The following is a 21563-nucleotide window of genomic DNA, read 5'->3' on the forward strand; positions in this document are numbered from 1 at the left end:
TTGTCTGACCCTGTTTCCCATGACAACAATGTGAGTTGGCTATACAGCAATAACAAACATACAGTAGTTGCTGTTATATGAATCTTTCAGAATGAAGAATCCCTATTGGCTATTGAGGTTTGTTTTCATCCTTGATGTTGAAGGACCTTTGTTCTGTGAGAGGAGTGGAAGACAGGGCTGAGTTTAATGAGCTCTAGTCTGGTGTTGCAGACTGGACGAAGGCTTAGGGCTTCAGTGTAACACAGCCTCAGTGAAAATGAGAAAACATAATGCACCCCAGAATAATCCCAGAATGAATCCAATAAGTTCTATCTTCCAATGGAAAATCTTTATTTTGGTGCAGTGATTTCACTGCAATATTTTGTGGTGACCTGTAACCCCTCTGTGAGTCTACCCACTTCTATTTGCTGTAGGCAGCAGTTTAGGATCTCTATTTAGAATCTCTATTTAGGCAGCATATTTACAATCTCTATTTAGGCAGCATATTTAGAATCTCTATTTAGAATCTCTATTTAGAATCTCTATTTAGGCAGCATATTTAGAATCTCTATTTAGGCAGCATATTTAGAATCTCTATTTAGGCAGCATATTTACAATCTCTATTTAGGCAGCATATTTACAATCTCTATTTAGGCAGCATATTTACAATCTCTATTTAGGCAGCATATTTAGAATCTCTATTTAGAATCTCTATTTAGAATCTCTATTTAGGCAGCATATTTAGAATCTCTATTTAGGCAGCATATTTAGAATCTCTATTTAGAATCTCTATTTAGGCAGCATATTTATGATCTCTATTTAGGCAGCATATTTAGAATCTCTATTTAGAATCTCTATTTAGGCAGCATATTTATGATCTCTATTTAGGCAGCATATCTAGAATCTCTATTTAGAATCTCTATTTAGGCAGCATATTTATGATCTCTATTTAGGCAGCATATTTAGGATCTCTATTTAGGCAGCAAATTTATGATCTCTATTTAGGCAGCATATTTAGAATCTCTATTTAGAATCTCTATTTAGGCAGCATATTTAGAATCTCTATTTAGGAAGCATATTTACAATCTCTATTTAGGCAGCATATTTATGATCTCTATTTAGGCAGCATATTTAGAATCTCTATTTAGGCAGCATATTTACAATCTCTATTTAGGCAGCATATTTATGATCTCTATTTAGGCAGCATATTTATGATCTCTATTTAGGCAGCATATTTAGAATCTCTATTTAGGCAGCATATTTACAATCTCTATTTAGGCAGCATATTTATGATCTCTATTTAGGCAGCATATTTATGATCTCTATTTAGGCAGCATATTTACAATCTCTATTTAGGCAGCATATTTACAATCTCTATTTAGGCAGCATATTTATGATCTCTATTTAGGCAGCATATTTACAATCTCTATTTAGGCAGCATATTTACAATCTCTATTTAGGCAGCATATTTATGATCTCTATTTAGAATCTCTATTTAGGCAGCATATTTAGAATCTCTATTTAGGCAGGTTATTTAGAATCTCTATTTAGGCAGCATATTTACAATCTCTATTTAGGCAGCATATTTATGATCTCTATTTAGAATCTCTATTTAGGCAGCATATTTAGAATCTCTATTTAGGCAGCATATTTAGAATCTCTATTTAGGCAGCATATTTAGAATCTCTATTTAGGCAGCATATTTAGAACCTCTGGTGCCTTGTCATTGACTGACCTTGTAAAGATGGTCATGTTTTAGCAGCTTTAGAATCTGCTAAATGAATTAGATGAAAAGCCCAGGTGCGCGTGTATTGTGTGTATGTATTTATGTGTGTGTTTGACTGTGTGTATTCCCACTTGTGTGAGTGTATTTATATGTGTGTTTGACTGTGTGTATTCCCACTTGTGTTTGTCTGCGTTTAATTGGCACAGGTGTGTGTCCTCAGGTGACAGGAGAATCCAGGTCAGAGTCTGGTTGATGAAATACTAGGTTTGTAGGCCAGGGTTCTCCTTTCCAGAGACGTACCAGCTTGTGTTCATTCATTGGCTCACGTCTCATTCCAACCACCTCTCTTGTGATCGCTACACGGTATGGGTCTTGCCAGTCCTGTATTTCAGACAAGTATTTTCACCTTAAATAAAAATATAAAAAAATCAGAAATGATGACCTTATGCACTGCATGACCATTAAGAACACCTGCCCTCAGAATGGCCTCAACTCAATATTGGGAAGGTGTTCTTTATGTTTTGTACTCTCAGTGTATATGTGACGTCGGGGCATGGATTCTACAAGGTGTCGAAAATGTTATATAGACATGCTGGCCCATGTTGACTCCAATCCTTCCCACAGTTGTGTCAAGTTGGCTGGATGTCCTTTGGGTGGTGGACCATTCTTGATACACACGGGAAACTGTTGAGCGTGGAAAACCTAGCAGCATTGCAGTTCTTGACACAAACCGGTGCACCTGGCACCTATACTACAATACCCTGTTCTAATATATGTTGTTTTGCCCATTTACCCTCTAAATTGCACACATAAACAATCCATGTCTCAATTGTCTCAAGGTTTAAAAATCCTTCTTTAACCTGTCTCCTCCCCTTCATCTGCACTGATTGAAGTGGATTTAACTGGTGACATCAATAAGGGGTCATAGCTTTCACCTGGTCAGTCTATGTCATGGAAAGAGCAGGTGTTCTTAATGTTTTGTACACTCAGTGATATGATTATTAATCCAAATAAATATCAACATACAGATACTGTACATAATGTAAATATCAACATACAGATACTGTACATAATGTAAATATCAACATACAGATACTGTACATAATGTAAATGCAATTATTTGCAACGTATGGACATACGGACACGATTACAGGAAGCACTGCATGACCAGCCGTCATGTATAAACAACATGATTATCATTCTGTGTAAATATCGATATACAGATACTGTACGTACTAATGTCAATGCAAGTACCAGGCGGCAGATAGCCTAGTGGTTAGGAGTACGGGGCGGCAGATAGCCTAGCGGTTAGGAGTACGGGGCGGCAGATAGCCTAGTGGTTAGGAGTACGGGGCGGCAGATAGCCTAGCGGTTAGGAGTACGGGGCGGCAGATAGCCTAGTGGTTAGGAGTACGGGGCGGCAGATAGCCTAGCGGTTAGGAGTACGGGGCGGCAGATAGCCTAGTGGTTAGGAGTACGGGGCGGCAGATAGCCTAGCGGTTAGGAGTACGGGGCGGCAGATAGCCTAGCGGTTAGGAGTACGGGGCGGCAGATAGCCTAGCGGTTAGGAGTACGGGGCGATAGCCTAGATAGCCTAGCGGTTAGGAGTACGGGGCGGCAGATAGCCTAGCGGTTAGGAGTACGGGGCGGCAGATAGCCTAGCGGTTAGGAGTACGGGGCGGCAGATAGCCTAGCGGTTAGGAGTACGGGGCGGCAGATAGCCTAGCGGTTAGGAGTACGGGCGGCAGATAGCCTAGCGGTTAGGAGTACGGGGCGGCAGATAGCCTAGCGGTTAGGAGTACGGGCGGCAGATAGCCTAGCGGTTAGGAGTACGGGGCGGCAGATAGCCTAGCGGTTAGGAGTACGGGGCGGCAGATAGCCTAGCGGTTAGGAGTACGGGGCGGCAGATAGCCTAGCGGTTAGGAGTACGGGGCGGCAGATAGCCTAGCGGTTAGGAGTACGGGGCGGCAGATAGCCTAGCAGTTAGGAGTACGGGGCGGCAGATAGCCTAGCGGTTAGGAGTACGGGGCGGAAGATAGCCTAGCGGTTAAGAGTACCGGGCGGCAGATAGCCTAGCGGTTAAGAGTACCAGGCAGGCAGATAGCCTAGCGGTCAAGAGTACCGGGTGGCAGATAGCCTAGCGGTTAAGAGGACCAGGCGGCAGATAGCCTAGCGGTTAAGAGCGTTGGGCCAGTAACTGAAAGTTTTGATGTCCCACATTCCTATTATATTATATCTGGGTCCTCCAACTATGTCCTGCTACTATCTCCTCCAACTATGTCCTGCTACTATCTCCTCCAACTATGTCCTCCTACTATGTCCTGCTACTATGTCCTCCTACTATGTCCTGCTACTATCTCCTCCAACTATGTCCTGCTACTATGTCCTCCAACTATCTCCTCCTACTATATCCTCCCACTATGTCCTCCAACTATCTCCTCCTACTATATCCTCCCACTATGTCCTCCAATTATGTCCTGCTACTATGTCCTCCAACTATGTCCTCCAACTATGTCCTCCAACTATCTCCTCCTACTATCTCCTCCTACTATGTCCTCCAACTATGTCCTCCAACTATGCCATTGTAGAATGAATGAAGGAATGAATTGATGGATGAATGGTTTAATTAATGGCTGGATGGGTTAATTAATTAATTAATTAATTAATTGATGGGTTAATGAACAAATGAATTGATGGATGGATGAATGGATGGATTAATTAATTAATGGATGGATTAATTAATGTATGTATGTATGTATGTATGGATGGATGGATGAATGGGTGAATGAATAACTGACTGAATGGGCTTGCGAGCTAGTGAATAAACCACAGAACAAACTAATTCTAATAAACAGAGGAATGAATGTCTGAGTGTTACAGAGTATGGATGCTGTCGTCCTCAGGTCTTCATTCCAAGTGTTAAACTGGACTTTAGCCATGTCCAATCTAAGTGTGGCTCCCTGGACAAAATCCAGTACGCACCCACCGGGGGAAACGTGAGTGTCTCAACACAGTGTGTCTACCTGCTCTAACCAACCTCTCACTCACTAACCAACAGGCATGGAGGATAGTGAATCGTGGTATCACTGTGACAGTGTTTTCTATTGTTTTGCTTTGCGTCTTGATTAATAAAAACATTTGATTTGGCTTTTTAATCATATTCCTTACTCAGTTTTCAGTTTAGTCTTGGCACAAAGCACAGCTACCTAACCTCGTAGTTCTCTGACTTGTCACTTAGCACGGGTGTTCTCTGTGATGCAATCAATAGCCCCATTCCAGAAGGGCTGCAAAGCTGACATCTACCCAGGCGTAGTGAAATATGGTTCTGCTTTGCACATTGTCTGGAACACGGCCTATGTGTTTAGTGCTTGTTGTTGTGTTAGTGTCTGCTTTGATGTTCTATATTGATTGGTTTATTGTGGCAGATTGACTGGTTTCAGTTGATTGTGTGATGTCAGTGTCATATTGTGTGATGTCAGTGTCGTATTGTGTGATGTCAGTGTCGTATTGTGTGATGTCAGTGCCGTCTTGTGTGATGTCAGTGTCGTATTGTGTGATGTCAGTGTCGTCTTGTTTGATGTCAGTGTCGTCTTGTGTGATGTCAGTGTCGTATTGTGTGATGTCAGTGTCGTATTGTGTGATGTCAGTGTCGTCTTGTGTGATGTCAGTGTCGTCTTGTGTGATGTCAGTGTCGTCTTGTGTGATGTCAGTGTCGTCTTGTTTGATGTCAGTGTTGTCTTGTGTGATGTCAGTGTCGTATTGTGTGATGTCATTGTCATCGTGTGTGATGTCAGTGTCATATTGTGTGATGTCAGTGTCATATTGTGTGATGTCAGTGATGTCTTGTGTGATGTCAGTGATGTCTTGTGTGATGTCAGTGTCGTATTGTGTGATGTCAGTGATGTCTTGTGTGATGTCAGTGATGTCTTGTGTGATGTCAGTGTCGTATTGTGTGATGTCAGTGTCGTATTGTGTGATGTCAGTGATGTCTTGTGTGATGTCAGTGATGTCTTGTGTGATGTCAGTGTCGTATTGTGTGATGTCAGTGATGTCTTGTGTGATGTCAGTGATGTCTTGTGTGATGTCAGTGATGTCTTGTGTGATGTCAGTGATGTATTGTGTGATGTCAGTGATGTCTTGTGTGATGTCTACCAACTGTCTCTATTGAGTGAGGTGGTTTACAGTGGTTTTGTAGTGATCGCTATTCTTCAGGCAGTTTGTTTCACAGATTGACGATGTCATTAACCTGTTGAGTGCTACTTTCTGTTCTTCCTTATATGTATGCATTTTTATTAATGATTTTTCAGTGAAGATAATTAGAATACCGTAAATGATGGTAAATTCCGCATGATTTCAAGGTATTGTCCTACAGCCCTGCAGATCTAAAATGTGGCAGTCCCTTCCCTCAGTGCAGTATAAGACAGTGTCTGAATGCGCCTCTCGCAGGTCCACATTACCACCAAGAAGATAGACCTGAGCCACATCACCTCCAAATGTGGATCAATGTCCAACATCCGTCACCGACCAGGTAATCAGCACTTTTTTAGTGGATTCATTAATATTGAGTGATTATTTAATAGAGAGAGTATTCCAATCTTTTGGATGAACAGGGCATAAGAACAATACATTTCTAGTTACACTTTCATATATTACATGTTTAGGCTTTACCTCAGACAAGTCACTAACTGTAGTTTAATTAGCAATGGAATATTAATCCTACAGGCATTTTGTCCTGTGTAGTTACATAGTTCAACTATTGCTTCTGTTTATATGAGTATTGATTCATTCATATCCTTTACTTCTCCTCTCTTCTTCTCTTCTCTCCTCTCTTCTTCTCTTCTTCTCCTCTCTTCTTCTCTTCTCTTCTTCTCCTCTCTTCTCCTCCTCTCTCCTCCTCTCTTCTCCTCTCCTCTCTTCTTCTCTCCTCCTCTCTCTTCTCCTCTCCTCTCTCCTCTCTTATTCTCTTCTCCTCCTCTCTTCTTTTCTTCTTCTCCTCTCCTCTCCTCTCTTCTTCTCTTCTTCTCCTCTCCTCTCTTCTTCTCTTCTTCTCCTCTCCTCTCTCTTCTCCTCTCCTCTCTCTTCTCCTCTCCTCTCTTCTTCTCTTCTTCTCCTCTCTCTCCTCCTCTCCTCTCTTCTTCTCTTCTTCTCCTCTCTCTTCTCCACTCCTCTCTTCTTCTTCTCCTCTCCTCTCTCTTCTCCTCTTCTCTCTTCTTCTCTTCTTCTCCTCTCTCTTCTCTTCTTCTCTTCTTCTCCTCTCTTCTTCTCTTCTCTTCTTCTCCTCTCTTCTCCTCCTCTCTCCTCCTCTCTTCTCCTCTCCTCTCTTCTTCTCTCCTCCTCTCTCTTCTCCTCTCCTCTCTCCTCTCTTATTCTCTTCTCCTCCTCTCTTCTTTTCTTCTTCTCCTCTCCTCTCCTCTCTTCTTCTCTTCTTCTCCTCTCCTCTCTTCTTCTCTTCTTCTCCTCTCCTCTCTCTTCTCCTCTCCTCTCTCTTCTCCTCTCCTCTCTTCTTCTCTTCTTCTCCTCTCTCTCCTCCTCTCCTCTCTTCTTCTCTTCTTCTCCTCTCTCTTCTCCACTCCTCTCTTCTTCTTCTCCTCTCCTCTCTCTTCTCCTCTTCTCTCTTCTTCTCTTCTTCTCCTCTCTCTTCTCCTCTCCTCTCTTCTTCTCTTCTTCTCCTCTCTTCTTCTCCTCTCTCTTCTTCTCATCTTCTCCTCTCCTCTCTCCTCTCTTCTTCTCCTCTCTATTCTCCTCTCTTCTTCTCTTCTTCTCCTCTCTCCTCTCTTCTTCTCTTCTTCTCCTCTCTTCTTCTCTTCTTCTCCTCTCCTCTCTCTTCTCCTCTCCTCTCTCTTCTCCTCTCCTCTCTTCTTCTCTTCTTCTCCTCTCTCTTCTCCTCTCCTCTCTTCTTCTCCTCTCTCTTCTCCACTCCTCTCTTCTTCTTCTCCTCTCCTCTCTCTTCTCCTCTCCTCTCTTCTTCTCTTCTTCTCCTCTCTCTTCTTCTCCTCTCTCTTCTTCTCCTCTCTCTTCTTCTCCTCTCCTCTCTCCTCTCTTCTTCTCTTCTTCTCCTCTCTCTTCTTCTCATCTTCTCCTCTCCTCTCTCCTCTCTTCTTCTCCTCTCTATTCTCCTCTCTTCTTCTCTTCTTCTCCTCTCTCCTCTCTTCTTCTCTTCTTCTCCTCTCTTCTTCTCTTCTTCTCCTCTCCTCTCTTCTTCTCCTCTCTATTCTCCTCTCTTCTTCTCTTCTTCTCCTCTCTCCTCTCTTCTTCTCTTCTTCTCCTCTCTTCTTCTCTTCTTCTCCTCTCCTCTCTCCTCTCTTCTACTCCTTGCCTCTCTCCTCTCTCCTCCTCTCTCCTCTCTCTTCTGCTCTCTTCTTCTCTTCTTCTCCTCTCTCTTCTCCTCTCTCCTCTCTTCTTCTCTTCTCCTCTCCTCTCCTCTCTTCTTCTCCTCTCTTCTTCTCCTCTCCTCTCTCTTCTCCTCTCCTCTCTTCTCCTCTCCTCTCTCCTCTCTTCTTCTCTTCTTCTCCTCTCTCTTCTCCTCTCTCCTCTCTTCTTCTCCTCTCTCTATTCTCCTCGCTTCCTTCTCTTCTCTTCTCTTCTCTTCTCTTCTTCCATGTTCTCTTTCTCTCCTCTCTCCTCCTCTATTCCTCTTCTCTCTCCTTCCTCTCTACATCTCCTACAGGGGGTGGTAACGTGCGTATTGAGAGTGTGAAGCTGGACTTCAAGGACAAGGCCGAGGCCAAAGTGGGCTCACTGGCTAACGCCAGTCACACCCCCGGGGGAGGACAAATCATGGTGAGACAGTCTACAGTAAAAGGACAGTACAGGGTCATGTTCATTAGGCACCAAACAGAAGAAAACGGCCTGAAACAGGGAGGGACTACCTGGACTTTTCCAATAAGAAACCCTCATTTTCGTTTTCGATTGCGAAACGTTTTAAAACATGTTCAGTTGCGTGCCCTAATGGACACGACCTAGGTTTACATAGATGGCTTAGTAGTTTAGAGCATGGTGCTGGCAACAGCAGGGTTGTGGGTTTGATTCCAACATGGGCCATGGTTAACCCCTCCCACCCTCTCTGTCTCTTTCTCAGATCGAGAGCCACAAGCTGACGTTCCGTGACACGGCCAAGGCTCGCGTGGACCACGGGGCAGACGTTATCACCCTGTCCCCAGGTGGCACCGGGGGTACATCCCCCCACCGTCTCAGCAACGTGTCATCCACGGGCAGCCTCAACCTCCTGGACTGCCCCCAGCTGTCCACACTGGCCCAGGACGTCACCATGGCCCTGGCCAAGCAAGGCTTATGAGCCTCCTGCCTCCTCCATCTCCCCCTGGTTCCTGGTCCTCCATCGCCCCCTGGTTCCTGGTCCTCCATCTCCCCCTGGTTCCTGGTCCTCCACCTCCCCCTGGTTCCTGGTCCTCCATCGCCCCCCTGGTTCTTGGTCCTCCATCTCCCCCTGGTTCCTGGTCCTCCATCTCCCCCTGGTTCCTGGTCCTCCATCTCCCCCTGGTTCCTGGTCCTCCATCTCCCCCTGGTTCCTGGTCCTCCATCGCCCCCTGGTTCCTGGTCCTCCCTCTCCCCCTGGTTCTTGGTCCTCCATCGCCCCCTGGTTCCTGGTCCTCCATTTCCCCCTGGTTCCTGGTCCTCCATCTCCCCCTGGTTCCTGGTCCTCCATCTCCCCTGGTTCCTGGTCCTCCATCGCCCCCTGGTTCCTGGTCCTCCCTCTCCCCCTGGTTCTTGGTCCTCCATCGCCCCCTGGTTCCTGGTCCTCCATCTCCCCTGGTTCCTGGTCCTCCATCTCCCCCTGGTTCCTGGTCCTCCATCTCCCCCTGGTTCCTGGTCCTCCATCGCCCCCTGGTTCCTGGTCCTCCATCTCCCCTGGTCCTCCATCTCCCCCTGGTTCCTGGTCCTCCATCTCCCCCTGGTTCCTGGTCCTCCATCGCCCCCTGGTTCCTGGTCCTCCATCTCCCCCTGGTTCCTGGTCCTCCATCTCCCCCTGGTTCTTGGTCCTCCATCTCCCCCTGGTTCCTGGTCCTCCATCTCCCCCTGGTTCCTGGTCCTCCATCTCCCCCTGGTTCCTGGTCCTCCATCTCCCCCTGGTTCCTGGTCCTCCATCGCCCCCCGGACCTCCTGGATCCCTTGGACCTCCTGGTCTTAACATCCCCCTTCAACATTTCTCCGTCGGCCCTCCACTGCAACAACCCTTCGCCGTCGTCCCCCAAGATAAGAAACCAGATGACTGTGATCAGAGTATCAGAGTCCATCTTCCATCATTCCACTCCCCCTCTCGCTCCTCCATAGGAAAACATGCTATTTAAACTACCACCACCAGGGGGATTTTAATGACTGACTCTAGGATGTTTGTTCTTCTTCTTTCTGTTCTAAGGGATGTGCTCGACTCTGCTAGGGGGTGTTGTGTTGTTCTTTTGGCTTCTTTTCATTACATGTTGAACTTTCTTTGGGACATTACTGTAGATGGCCAGTGTGCTAGCTAGCTAAGGCATTGAAACAGGTACAGGGATAGTGTTGATAGGGTATTATCGGTTATCTAAGACAGTGATTCTTATTGTGTGGCAATGATCTCAAAGACATTCCATTTGGCCTAGGATATTAAGCGGTCCAGCCTGGTTTCATTCCCAACATACACTATATATACAAAGGTATGTGGACACACCTTCAAGTTAGTGGATTCGGCTATTTCAGCCACACCCGTTGCTGACAGGTATATAAAATTGAGCACACATCCATGCAATCTCCATAGACAAACATTGGCAGTAGAATGGCCTTACTGAAGAGCTTAGTGGCTTATAACATGGCACCGTCATAGGATGCCACCTTTCCAACAAGTCAGTTTGTCAAATTTCTGCCCTGCCAGAGCTGCCCCGGGCAATTGTAAGCGCTGTTATTGTAAAGTGGAAACGTCTAGGAGCAACAACGTCTTAGCCGCAAAGTGGTAGACCACACAAGCTCACAGAACGGGACCACCAAGTGCTGAAGAGCGTTGTGTGTAAAAATCGTCTGTCATCGGTTGCAACACTCACTACTGAGTTCCAAACTTTCTCTAGGAGCAACTTCAGCACAAGAACTGTTCGTCGGGGGCTTCATGAAATGGGTTTCCATGGCCGAGCAACCGCACACAAGCCTACGATCACCATGTACAATGCCAAGAGTCTGCTGGAGTGGTGTAAAGCTCGCTGCCATTGGACTCTGGAGCAGTGGAAACGTGTTCTCTGGAGTGATGAATCACGCTTCACCATCTGGCAGTCCAACAGGAGTAACTGGGTTTGGCAGATGCCAGGAGAACGCTACCTTCCCCAATGCATAGTGCCAGCTGTAGTTTGGTGGAGGAGGAATAATGGTCTGGGGCTGTTTTTCATGGTTCGGGCTAGGCCCCTTAGTTTCAGTGAAGGGAAATCATAACACCACAGCATACAATGACATTCTTGACAATTCTGTGTCCAACTTTGTGCCAACAGTTTGGGGAAGTCCCTTTCCCAATGCCCCTGTGCACAAAGCGAGGTCAATACAGAAATAGTTTGTTGAGATCGGTGTGGAAGAACTTGACTGGTCTGCACAGAGCCCTGACCTCAACCCCATCGAACACCTTTGGGATGAATTGGAACGCCAACTGCGAGCCAGGCTTTATCACCCAACATCAGTGCCCGGCCTCTAATGCTCGTGGCTGAATGGAAGAAAGCTACCCGCAGCAATGTACCAACATCTAGTGGAAAGCCTTCTCAGCAGAGTGGATGGCTGTTATAGCGGCAAAGGGGGGACCAAATCTAGATTTGGGTATGTCATTTTACGTGAACATTTTAAAAAAGAGGTTAATGCCCATGATTTTGGAACGAGATGTTTGATGAGCAGCTGTCCACATACTTTTGATCATGTAGTGTATCTGATCCAGTATCCCAGGTCCTGTATGTGTCTCGTAGACAGGGGGCTGTTACGTTTGTGAACAACAATTCATCTACAACACAATTCAATACAATGCAAAACGTTACAACTGTAACGGTAAGAAATGGCTATTCAGACAAGCTTGTTTCAATTCATTGGCAGAAAATGGGATGTTTACTATTAGATTTGATTTTGTTTTAGTCATGTGACTATATGACTTCATGATGTCATTTGCTGAATTATTGGACAAAATGTGGTTTTGTTGAGTTTGTTTTATCTCAATAGTGCAAATGGTAGTGTTGATGTCACGGTGGCTGAACTAGCTTGGCACATGCTGTCATGTCAAGTTACAATGCTATGAACCCTCGCTTTCCAATAGACCTCTTCCACGAGCCATCAGGCTGCTTTTCTGCTTCAGTGATGTGAGCATTCATTTTACATACAGTAGCTCTGTGATTTCCACCAAACAGTCGCTGTTATGCTGACGTGACAAAAGCCAGTGAGTGACCTAATAGCACCGAGTTATAGACATAAAATATCTAGAGAGTGAACACTGTAGCTAGGGACTATACTGTGTCTAGTCAGTGAACACAGTCTATAACCGATTTGTACCAGCCTTAGACTAATACGTTTGCTTCCAATAAGCCTTTCTCTTACGTTTAGATTAGCAAGAACATGGACCTTGAATGAGCTAAGGGCCTGCAGTCGCTTGTGTAACTACGCAGAACGTGTCTGAAGCTTTATATTTAAATAAACATTCCATGAAAAATAGCAGCTATGGTTGTACACTGTGAAAATGTCCCAGTCGGATCGTACGGACGGGACTTTCTGAGGAAAGAAGGTTCAAGTCATGAAGGGACGTAGTGGAAGGAAAAGGAAGTCATTCTCAACTTGTACGTGTTTGATAAAAATGTTCTAGCTTACTTTTATCTGTCACCATTTGTGATTTCCTCCCTCCCACCCCCAATTTCCAGATGTTGGTTACCCTTCAGTGTTTTTCTCAAGCCCCTTCTTCCCTCTTCCTCCCCCTCCCACAACACTTTGCCTGTTTTAAGTGTATTTAAAGAGACCATGTAGATGTGCACACTTTACAATGTTTGAAACAATGCTGTTTACAAAACACTCCTACATAATAACAGGAATAAAATAATAAAATGAACTAAATACATTCGTTTGAAACATTTTCTGGGTCTTCCCAAATATAATGAGCTGTTTTTAAAATGTCATAAATGTGTCTGCATTACATTATTGGGACTGTGAGTGCTAGATTGCATGCTACTGAGTGTCACGGGCGTCATCGTGGAATTGACCGACCAAGGTGCAGCGTGGTGAGCGTACATTTTCCTTTATTTATGTAAATGTCGCCAACAAAACAAGAAACAAAGAAACGACTTTGGCTATAGTGCCACCAACAAAGATAACTACACACAAAATACAAAGGAAAAAAGGCTGCCTAAGTATGATTCCCAATCAGAGACAACGATAGACTGCTGTCGCTGATTAAGAACCATACCCGGCCAAAACATAGAAACAGAAAACATAGAAATAAAGAAACTAGAATGCCCACCCTAGTCACAGAGAGAATGACAGAATGACAGAGAGAGAGCAAGAAAGCGAGAGAGCGACAGGGAAGAGATTATGTGAAGGGTAATTCATGGAGTCATTTTAGGTGATGTAATTTGGGAAGGCTAACTGCATGCAACGGATGTATTTGGGCCTATCTGAACAACAGATGTTGTTGGGCCAAAAGGTTGTGCCCATCAGAACAGAACACTGTCATGTTTTTTCTTTAATCGTAATTGTGTGAATATCACTAGAAGGTATTTGTGGGTTATTTTATTCCCCTTTAGTGACGTGTCATATCATGAAATGTTAATGTAATCAAGACAGGGGTTTTATTTCTAGGTAATTAAACAACCTGTTGTTATTCATATGTTATTCATATGGGGATAGATGAAATATGTGTGGAGAAATACTCCAGCCTGAATGTGCCGCATGTTGTGTGTAAACCGATTCTGCTTTTATATCGTCGTTTAGCCTACAGTTCCCAGTAGCCGAACCGGTCATACTTATGTTGGTAAAGAAGGCATCTGTTCTTACTTCCTAGTAGTCGTACTGCGTTTTAACAGCGCCCCCCCGCCGCTGTGTGATAGATCACTCTGCCGTTCCCCGCTGCCGCTGCTCGGAAGGAGGTGCTGAAACCATATAGATCTCGCTCTGTTACCTCAACCACCGCCGACATTTGCAGCCATTTTACACAAGCCGACCGGAATCATGTCGTGAGGCATCACATTACCTGGGACGACCGGACCCAGCTACGTCTGGACCGCGACAAGTCGACAAGATGGTGAAGCGGAAAAGCCTGGATGAGACCGACACGGAGTGCGGCAAGGGTATACCGTTCCCGATCCAGACCTTCTTGTGGAGGCAGACCAGGTTAGTGTCGTGACAGTCATTGATAACAGGTGTTTGCCGCTGCTCAGAATATACGGGGGTGAGATTATATGTCAACCAAGTTAACTCGCTCCCTTAGGTTGTAAATGAACATATGTGTTACATCTGTATAGAAGGTTTTTATGTGAGTGTCAATCATTTTACTCATTATACACCCGTTGACAGGGTTGTCATATCAGGCTATGCGTCAGTTCATTTGGTTAGGCTATTGTAGCCTATTCAATACATCCATCCATACAACAAAATGAAAAGAAAAAACCCCGAGAAAAACAGCTAGTTCTCGTTCTAGAGGAGGAGGGGGGGGGGCTAAGATGTCACACCTGTAGACATGGGATAAGGTGAAGGTGATTGCCTTATCATGCATCCGCTGTAACCTACGGCTGGAGCCATCTGACATGTATACAGTATGTTCACTGTTATTTCTAGAGGTAGGGCTAGGCTATGAGCGGTATAAGCGATCCTATTTGATCATTTGGATGATCCCACTGGCCGCTTGCACGAAGACGTTTTGGCGGTCTAGCTCCAACATTTGCGTCACAGCCTATTCAATTGACCCTATGTAGCTAATGATATTATTTTCAATCAATGATGTAATGAAAATGAAACACGCTCCAATGTTTTCATGATTGCAGCGCGTTTCTGAGGCCGAAGTTGGGGAAACAATATGAGGCATCTTGTGTGGTAAGCCATTTTCGTAATGGAATAGTTATGATTAGAATGAATCATCGCTCTGCTTCCTCCGCGGCCTCACCGCACCGGCGAATGCATTTAGCCGATTGGAGTTTGATCTGTTCTATTCTGTACCTTGTCCGTGTGTTTAAACTGTTATTACTATGAATTGTAGCTAGTTCAAACTCGTCTTTATAATTAATCTATACATTGTAATAACACGTCTTTGAGTGTATGACCATATAGTAAATTGGGCAATAACTCAGGCTTGCTGCTTTCCCCAAGCCATATTACTTTGCTTGAGGACACATATGGGCCACATCCACTGGCACTCAATGGCCCTTCAGTTTCTGGCTCAGAGACATCACTGGCCCATGTTCATGAAGCATCTCCAAGTAGGAGTGCTGATCTAGGATCAGGTTGACCTTTTACATAATAACAAATAGGATTACATGGACAGGGGGACCTGATCCCAGATCAGCACTCCTACTCTGAGACATTTAATGAATACGGGCCACTGTGTCTCTCTCCTAGTCCTTTGAGCGGGTGCTGGTGGAAAACAAGCTCCACGGTCTCTCCCCGGTGCTGTCGGAGGCCATCCAGAGCATCTCTCGCTGGGAGCTGGTCCAGGCCGCCCTGCCCCACGTGCTCCACTGCACCGCCATCCTGCTCTCTAACAGGAACAAGCTGGGTAAACACACATGGACGCAGACACACACATGCATGCACAGGCACGCACTCAGACACGCATACAGTAATACAGACAGGAATACAGTAATACAGACAGGAATACAGTATTACAGACAGGAATACAGTAATACAGACAGGAATACAGTAATACAGACACGCATACAGTAATACAGACAGGAATACAGTAATACAGACAGGAATACAGTAATACAGACAGGAATACAGTAATACAGACACGCATACAGTAATACAGACAGGAATACAGTAATACAGGCACGCACACAGACACGCATACAGTAATACAGACACACATACAGTAATACAGACAGGAATACAGTAATACAGGCACGCACACAGACACACATACAGTAATACAGACACACATACAGTAATACAGACACAAATACAGTAATACAGACACGCACACAGACACGCATACAGTAATACAGACACACATACAGTAATACAGACACACATACAGTAATACAGGCACGCACACAGACACGCATACAGTAATACAGACACACATACAGTAATACAGACAGGAATACAGTAATACAGGCACGCACACAGACACGCATACAGTAATACAGACACACATACAGTAATACAGACAGGAATACAGTAATACAGGCACGCACACAGACACGCATACAGTAATACAGACACACATACAGTAATACAGACACGCATACAGTAATACAGACAGGAATACAGTAATACAGACAGGAATACAGTAATACAGACAGGAATACAGTAATACAGACACGCATACAGTAATACAGACAGGAATACAGTAATACAGGCACGCATACAGTAATACAGACACGCATACAGTAATACAGACACGCATACAGTAATACAGACACGCATACAGTAATACAGACACGCATACAGTAATACAGACACACATACAGTAATACAGACACACATACAGTAATACAGGCACGCACACAGACACGCATACAGTAATACAGACACACATACAGTAATACAGACAGGAATACAGTAATACAGGCACGCACACAGACACGCATACAGTAATACAGACACACATACAGTAATACAGACACACATACAGTAATACAGACACGCACACAGACATGCATACAGTAATACAGACACACATACAGTAATACAGACAGGAATATAGTAATACAGGCACGCACACAGACACGCATACAGTAATACAGACACACATACAGTAATACAGACAGGAATACAGTAATACAGGCACGCACACAGACACGCATACAGTAATACAGACACACATACAGTAATACAGACACACATACAGTAATACAGACTAACATGCAGTAATACAGACACACATACAGTAATACAGACACACATACAGTAATAAAGACACGCATACAGTAATACAGACACACATACAGTAATACAGACACGCATACAGTAATACAGACACACATACAGTAATACAGACTAACATGCAGTAATACAGACACGCATACAGTAATACAGACACACATACAGTAATACAGACACGCATACAGTAATACAGACACACATACAGTAATACAGACACGCATACAGTAATACAGACACACATACAGTAATACAGACAGGAATACAGTAATACAGGCACGCACACAGACACGCATACAGTAATACAGACACACATACAGTAATACAGACACACATACAGTAATACAGACACGCACACAGACACGCATACAGTAATACAGACACACATACAGTAATACAGACACACATACAGTAATACAGGCACGCACACAGACACGCATACAGTAATACAGACACACATACAGTAATACAGACAGGAATACAGTAATACAGGCACGCACACAGACACGCATACAGTAATACAGACACACATACAGTAATACAGACACACATACAGTAATACAGACACGCACACAGACATGCATACAGTAATACAGACACACATACAGTAATACAGACAGGAATACAGTAATACAGGCACGCACACAGACACGCATACAGTAATACAGACACACATACAGTAATACAGACAGGAATACAGTAATACAGGCACGCACACAGACACACATACAGTAATACAGACACACATACAGTAATACAGACACACATACAGTAATACAGACTAACATGCAGTAATACAGACACACATACAGTAATACAGACACACATAAAGTAATAAAGACACGCATACAGTAATACAGACACACATACAGTAATACAGACACACATACAGTAATACAGACACACATACAGTAATACAGACACGCATACAGTAATACAGACACACATACAGTAATACAGACTAACATGCAGTAATACAGACACGCATACAGTAATACAGACACACATACAGTAATACAGACACGCATACAGTAATACAGACACACATACAGTAATACAGACACGCATACAGTAATACAGACACGCATACAGTAATACAGACACGCATACAGTAATACAGACACGCATACAGTAATACAGACACGCATACAGTAATACAAACACACATACAGTAATACAGACACACATACAGTAATACAGACAGGAATACAGTAATACAGACACACATACAGTAATACAGACACACATACAGTAATACAGACACACATACAGTAATACAGACACGCATACAGTAATACAGACACGAATACAGTAATACAGACAGGAATACAGTAATACAGACACGCATACAGTAATACAGACACGAATACAGTAATACAGACAGGAATACAGTAATACAGACACACATACAGGAATACAGACATGAATACAGTAATACACAAACACTCAGACATGAATACAGTAATACACACACACTCAGACATGCATACACATACTTGCATACAGTAATTCACACACAGACATGCATACAGTAATACAGACATGAATACAGTAATTTACACACACTCAGACATACACACACAGACATGAATACAGTAATACACCCCCCCTCCTACCACACACACCCATGCATCCCATCACACCAATCAAACACTAATCTCTGACCCAGGGATGTCAAACTTATTTTGCCCCGCGGGCCACACTTAATGGCCAAAATTTGTCCTCTCTCCATTACTTTTTGAAATTTTGATGCTCCCTAACTGTCTAGCTTTCGTATCGATAACTGTTATCAAGCTGGACAGAGTGAAGAGACTATAGATGACTGTTAACAAGCTGGACAGAGTGAAGAGACTATAGATGACTGTTATCAAGCTGGACAGAGTGAAGAGACTATAGACTGTTATCAAGCTGGACACAGTGAAGAGACTATAAATGACTGTTATCAAGCTGGACAGAGTGAAGAGACTGTAAATGACTGTTATCAAGCTGGACAGAGTGAAGAGACTGTAAATGACTGTTATCAAGCTGGACAGAGTGAAGAGACTATAGATGACTGTTGTCAAGCTGGACACAGTGAAGAGACTATAAATGACTGTTATCAAGCTGGACAGAGTGAAGAGACTGTAAATGACTGTTATCAAGCTGGACAGAGTGAAGAGACTATAAATGACTGTTATCAAGCTGGACAGAGTGTAGAGACTATAGATGACTGTTATCAAGCTGGACAGAGTGAAGAGACTATAGATGACTGTTATCAAGCTGGACAGAGTGAAGAGACTATAGATGACTGTTATCAAGCTGGACAGAGTGAAGAGACTATAGATGACTGTTATCAAGCTGGACAGAGTGAAGAGACTATAGATGACTGTTATCAAGCTGGACAGAGTGAAGAGACTATAAATGTTATCAAGCTGGACAGAGTGAAGAGACTATAGATGACTGTTATCAAGCTGGACAGAGTGAAGAGACTATAACTGACTGTTATCAAGCTGGACAGAGTGTAGAGACTATAGATGACTGTTATCAAGCTGGACAGAGTGAAGAGACTATAAATGACTGTTATCAAGCTGGACAGAGTGAAGAGACTGTAAATGACTGTTATCAAGCTGGACAGAGTGAAGAGACTATAGATGACTGTTATCAAGCTGGACAGAGTGAAGAGACTATAAATGACTGTTATCAAGCTGGACAGAGTGAAGAGACTATAAATGACTGTTAACAAGCTGGACAGAGTGAAGAGACTATAGATGACTGTTATCAAGCTGGACAGAGTGTAGAGACTATAGATGACTGTTATCAAGCTGGACAGAGTGAAGAGACTATAGATGACTGTTATCAAGCTGGACAGAGTGTAGAGACTATAGATGACTGTTATCAAGCTGGACAGAGTGAAGAGACTATAAATGTTATCAAGCTGGACAGAGTGAAGAGACTATAGATGACTGTTATCAAGCTGGACAGAGTGTAGAGACTATAGATGACTGTTATCAAGCTGGACAGAGTGAAGAGACTATAGATGACTGTTATCAAGCTGGACAGAGTGAAGAGACTATAAATGACTGTTATCAAGCTGGACAGAGTGTAGAGACTATAGATGACTGTTATCAAGCTGGACAGAGTGAAGAGACTATAAATGACTGTTATGAAGCTGGACAGAGTGAAGAGACTGTAAATGACTGTTATCAAGCTGGACAGAGTGAAGAGACTATAGATGACTGTTATCAAGCTGGACAGAGTGAAGAGACTATAGATGACTGTTATCAAGCTGGACAGAGGGTAGAGACTATAGATGACTGTTATCAAGCTGGACAGAGTGAAGAGACTATACATGTTATCAAGCTGGACAGAGTGAAGAGACTATAGATGACTGTTATCAAGCTGGACAGAGTGTAGAGACTATAGATGACTGTTATCAAGCTGGACAGAGTGAAGAGACTATAAATGACTGTTATGAAGCTGGACAGAGTGAAGAGACTGTAAATGACTGTTATCAAGCTGGACAGAGTGAAGAGACTATAGATGACTGTTATCAAGCTGGACAGAGTGAAGAGACTATAGATGACTGTTATCAAGCTGGACAGAGTGAAGAGACTATAAATGTTATCAAGCTGGACAGAGTGAAGAGACTATAGATGACTGTTATCAAGCTGGACAGAGTGTAGAGACTATAGATGACTGTTATCAAGCTGGACAGAGTGAAGAGACTATAGATGACTGTTATCAAGCTGGACAGAGTGAAGAGACTATAGATGACTGTTATCAAGCTGGACAGAGTGAAGAGACTATAGATGACTGTTATCAAGCTGGACAGAGTGTAGAGACTATAGATGACTGTTATCAAGCTGGACAGAGTGTAGAGACTATAGATGACTGTTATCAAGCTGGACAGAGTGAAGAGACTATAGATGACTGTTATCAAGCTGGACAGAGTGAAGAGACTATAGATGACTGTTATCAAGCTGGACAGAGTGAAGAGACTATAGATGACTGTTGTCAAGCTGGACAGAGTGAAGAGACTATAGATGACTGTTATCAAGCTGGACAGAGTGTAGAGACTATAGATGACTGTTATCAAGCTGGACAGAGTGAAGAGACTATAAATGTTATCAAGCTGGACAGAGTGAAGAGACTATAGATGACTGTTATCAAGCTGGACAGAGTGTAGAGACTATAGATGACTGTTATCAAGCTGGACAGAGTGAAGAGACTATAGATGACTGTTATCAAGCTGGACAGAGTGAAGAGACTATAAATGACTGTTATCAAGCTGGACAGAGTGTAGAGACTATAGATGACTGTTATCAAGCTGGACAGAGTGAAGAGACTATAAATGACTGTTATGAAGCTGGACAGAGTGAAGAGACTGTAAATGACTGTTATCAAGCTGGACAGAGTGAAGAGACTATAGATGACTGTTATCAAGCTGGACAGAGTGAAGAGACTATAGATGACTGTTATCAAGCTGGACAGAGTGAAGAGACTATAAATGACTGTTATCAAGCTGGACAGAGTGAAGAGACTATAGATGACTGTTATCAAGCTGGACAGAGTGTAGAGACTATAGATGACTGTTATCAAGCTGGACAGAGTGAAGAGACTATAGATGACTGTTATCAAGCTGGACAGAGTGAAGAGACTATAAATGACTGTTATCAAGCTGGACAGAGTGTAGAGACTATAGATGACTGTTATCAAGCTGGACAGAGTGAAGAGACTATAAATGACTGTTATGAAGCTGGACAGAGTGAAGAGACTGTAAATGACTGTTATCAAGCTGGACAGAGTGAAGAGACTATAGATGACTGTTATCAAGCTGGACAGAGTGAAGAGA

At 43.6% G+C, this 21563-nt stretch overlaps 2 protein-coding genes across 2 annotated transcripts in view; both read left to right on the top strand.

Annotated features, from left to right (window-relative positions):
- The window catches only part of LOC115126861 (microtubule-associated protein 2-like), a 102857-nt gene extending 90105 nt beyond the window's left edge, over window positions 1–12752 (top strand). The window contains exons 16-19 of the mRNA XM_065023244.1: window positions 4609–4701; window positions 6152–6233; window positions 8373–8485; window positions 8784–12752. Of these exons, the coding sequence (XP_064879316.1) occupies window positions 4609–4701; window positions 6152–6233; window positions 8373–8485; window positions 8784–8999 (504 nt within the window). The 3' untranslated portion in view covers window positions 9000–12752. The remainder of the gene's footprint in view (window positions 1–4608; window positions 4702–6151; window positions 6234–8372; window positions 8486–8783) is intronic.
- A 1056-nt stretch (window positions 12753–13808) lies between these two features.
- The window catches only part of LOC115116037 (protein unc-80 homolog), a 125787-nt gene continuing 118032 nt past the window's right edge, over window positions 13809–21563 (top strand). The window contains 3 exon segments of the mRNA XM_065020602.1: window positions 13809–14026; window positions 14677–14725; window positions 15248–15434. Of these exon segments, the coding sequence (XP_064876674.1) occupies window positions 13935–14026; window positions 14677–14725; window positions 15248–15434 (328 nt within the window). The 5' untranslated portion in view covers window positions 13809–13934.

This window comes from Oncorhynchus nerka, linkage group LG2, assembly GCF_034236695.1.
Source record: "Oncorhynchus nerka isolate Pitt River linkage group LG2, Oner_Uvic_2.0, whole genome shotgun sequence".
In the NCBI taxonomy this organism is placed as follows: domain Eukaryota; kingdom Metazoa; phylum Chordata; class Actinopteri; order Salmoniformes; family Salmonidae; genus Oncorhynchus; species Oncorhynchus nerka.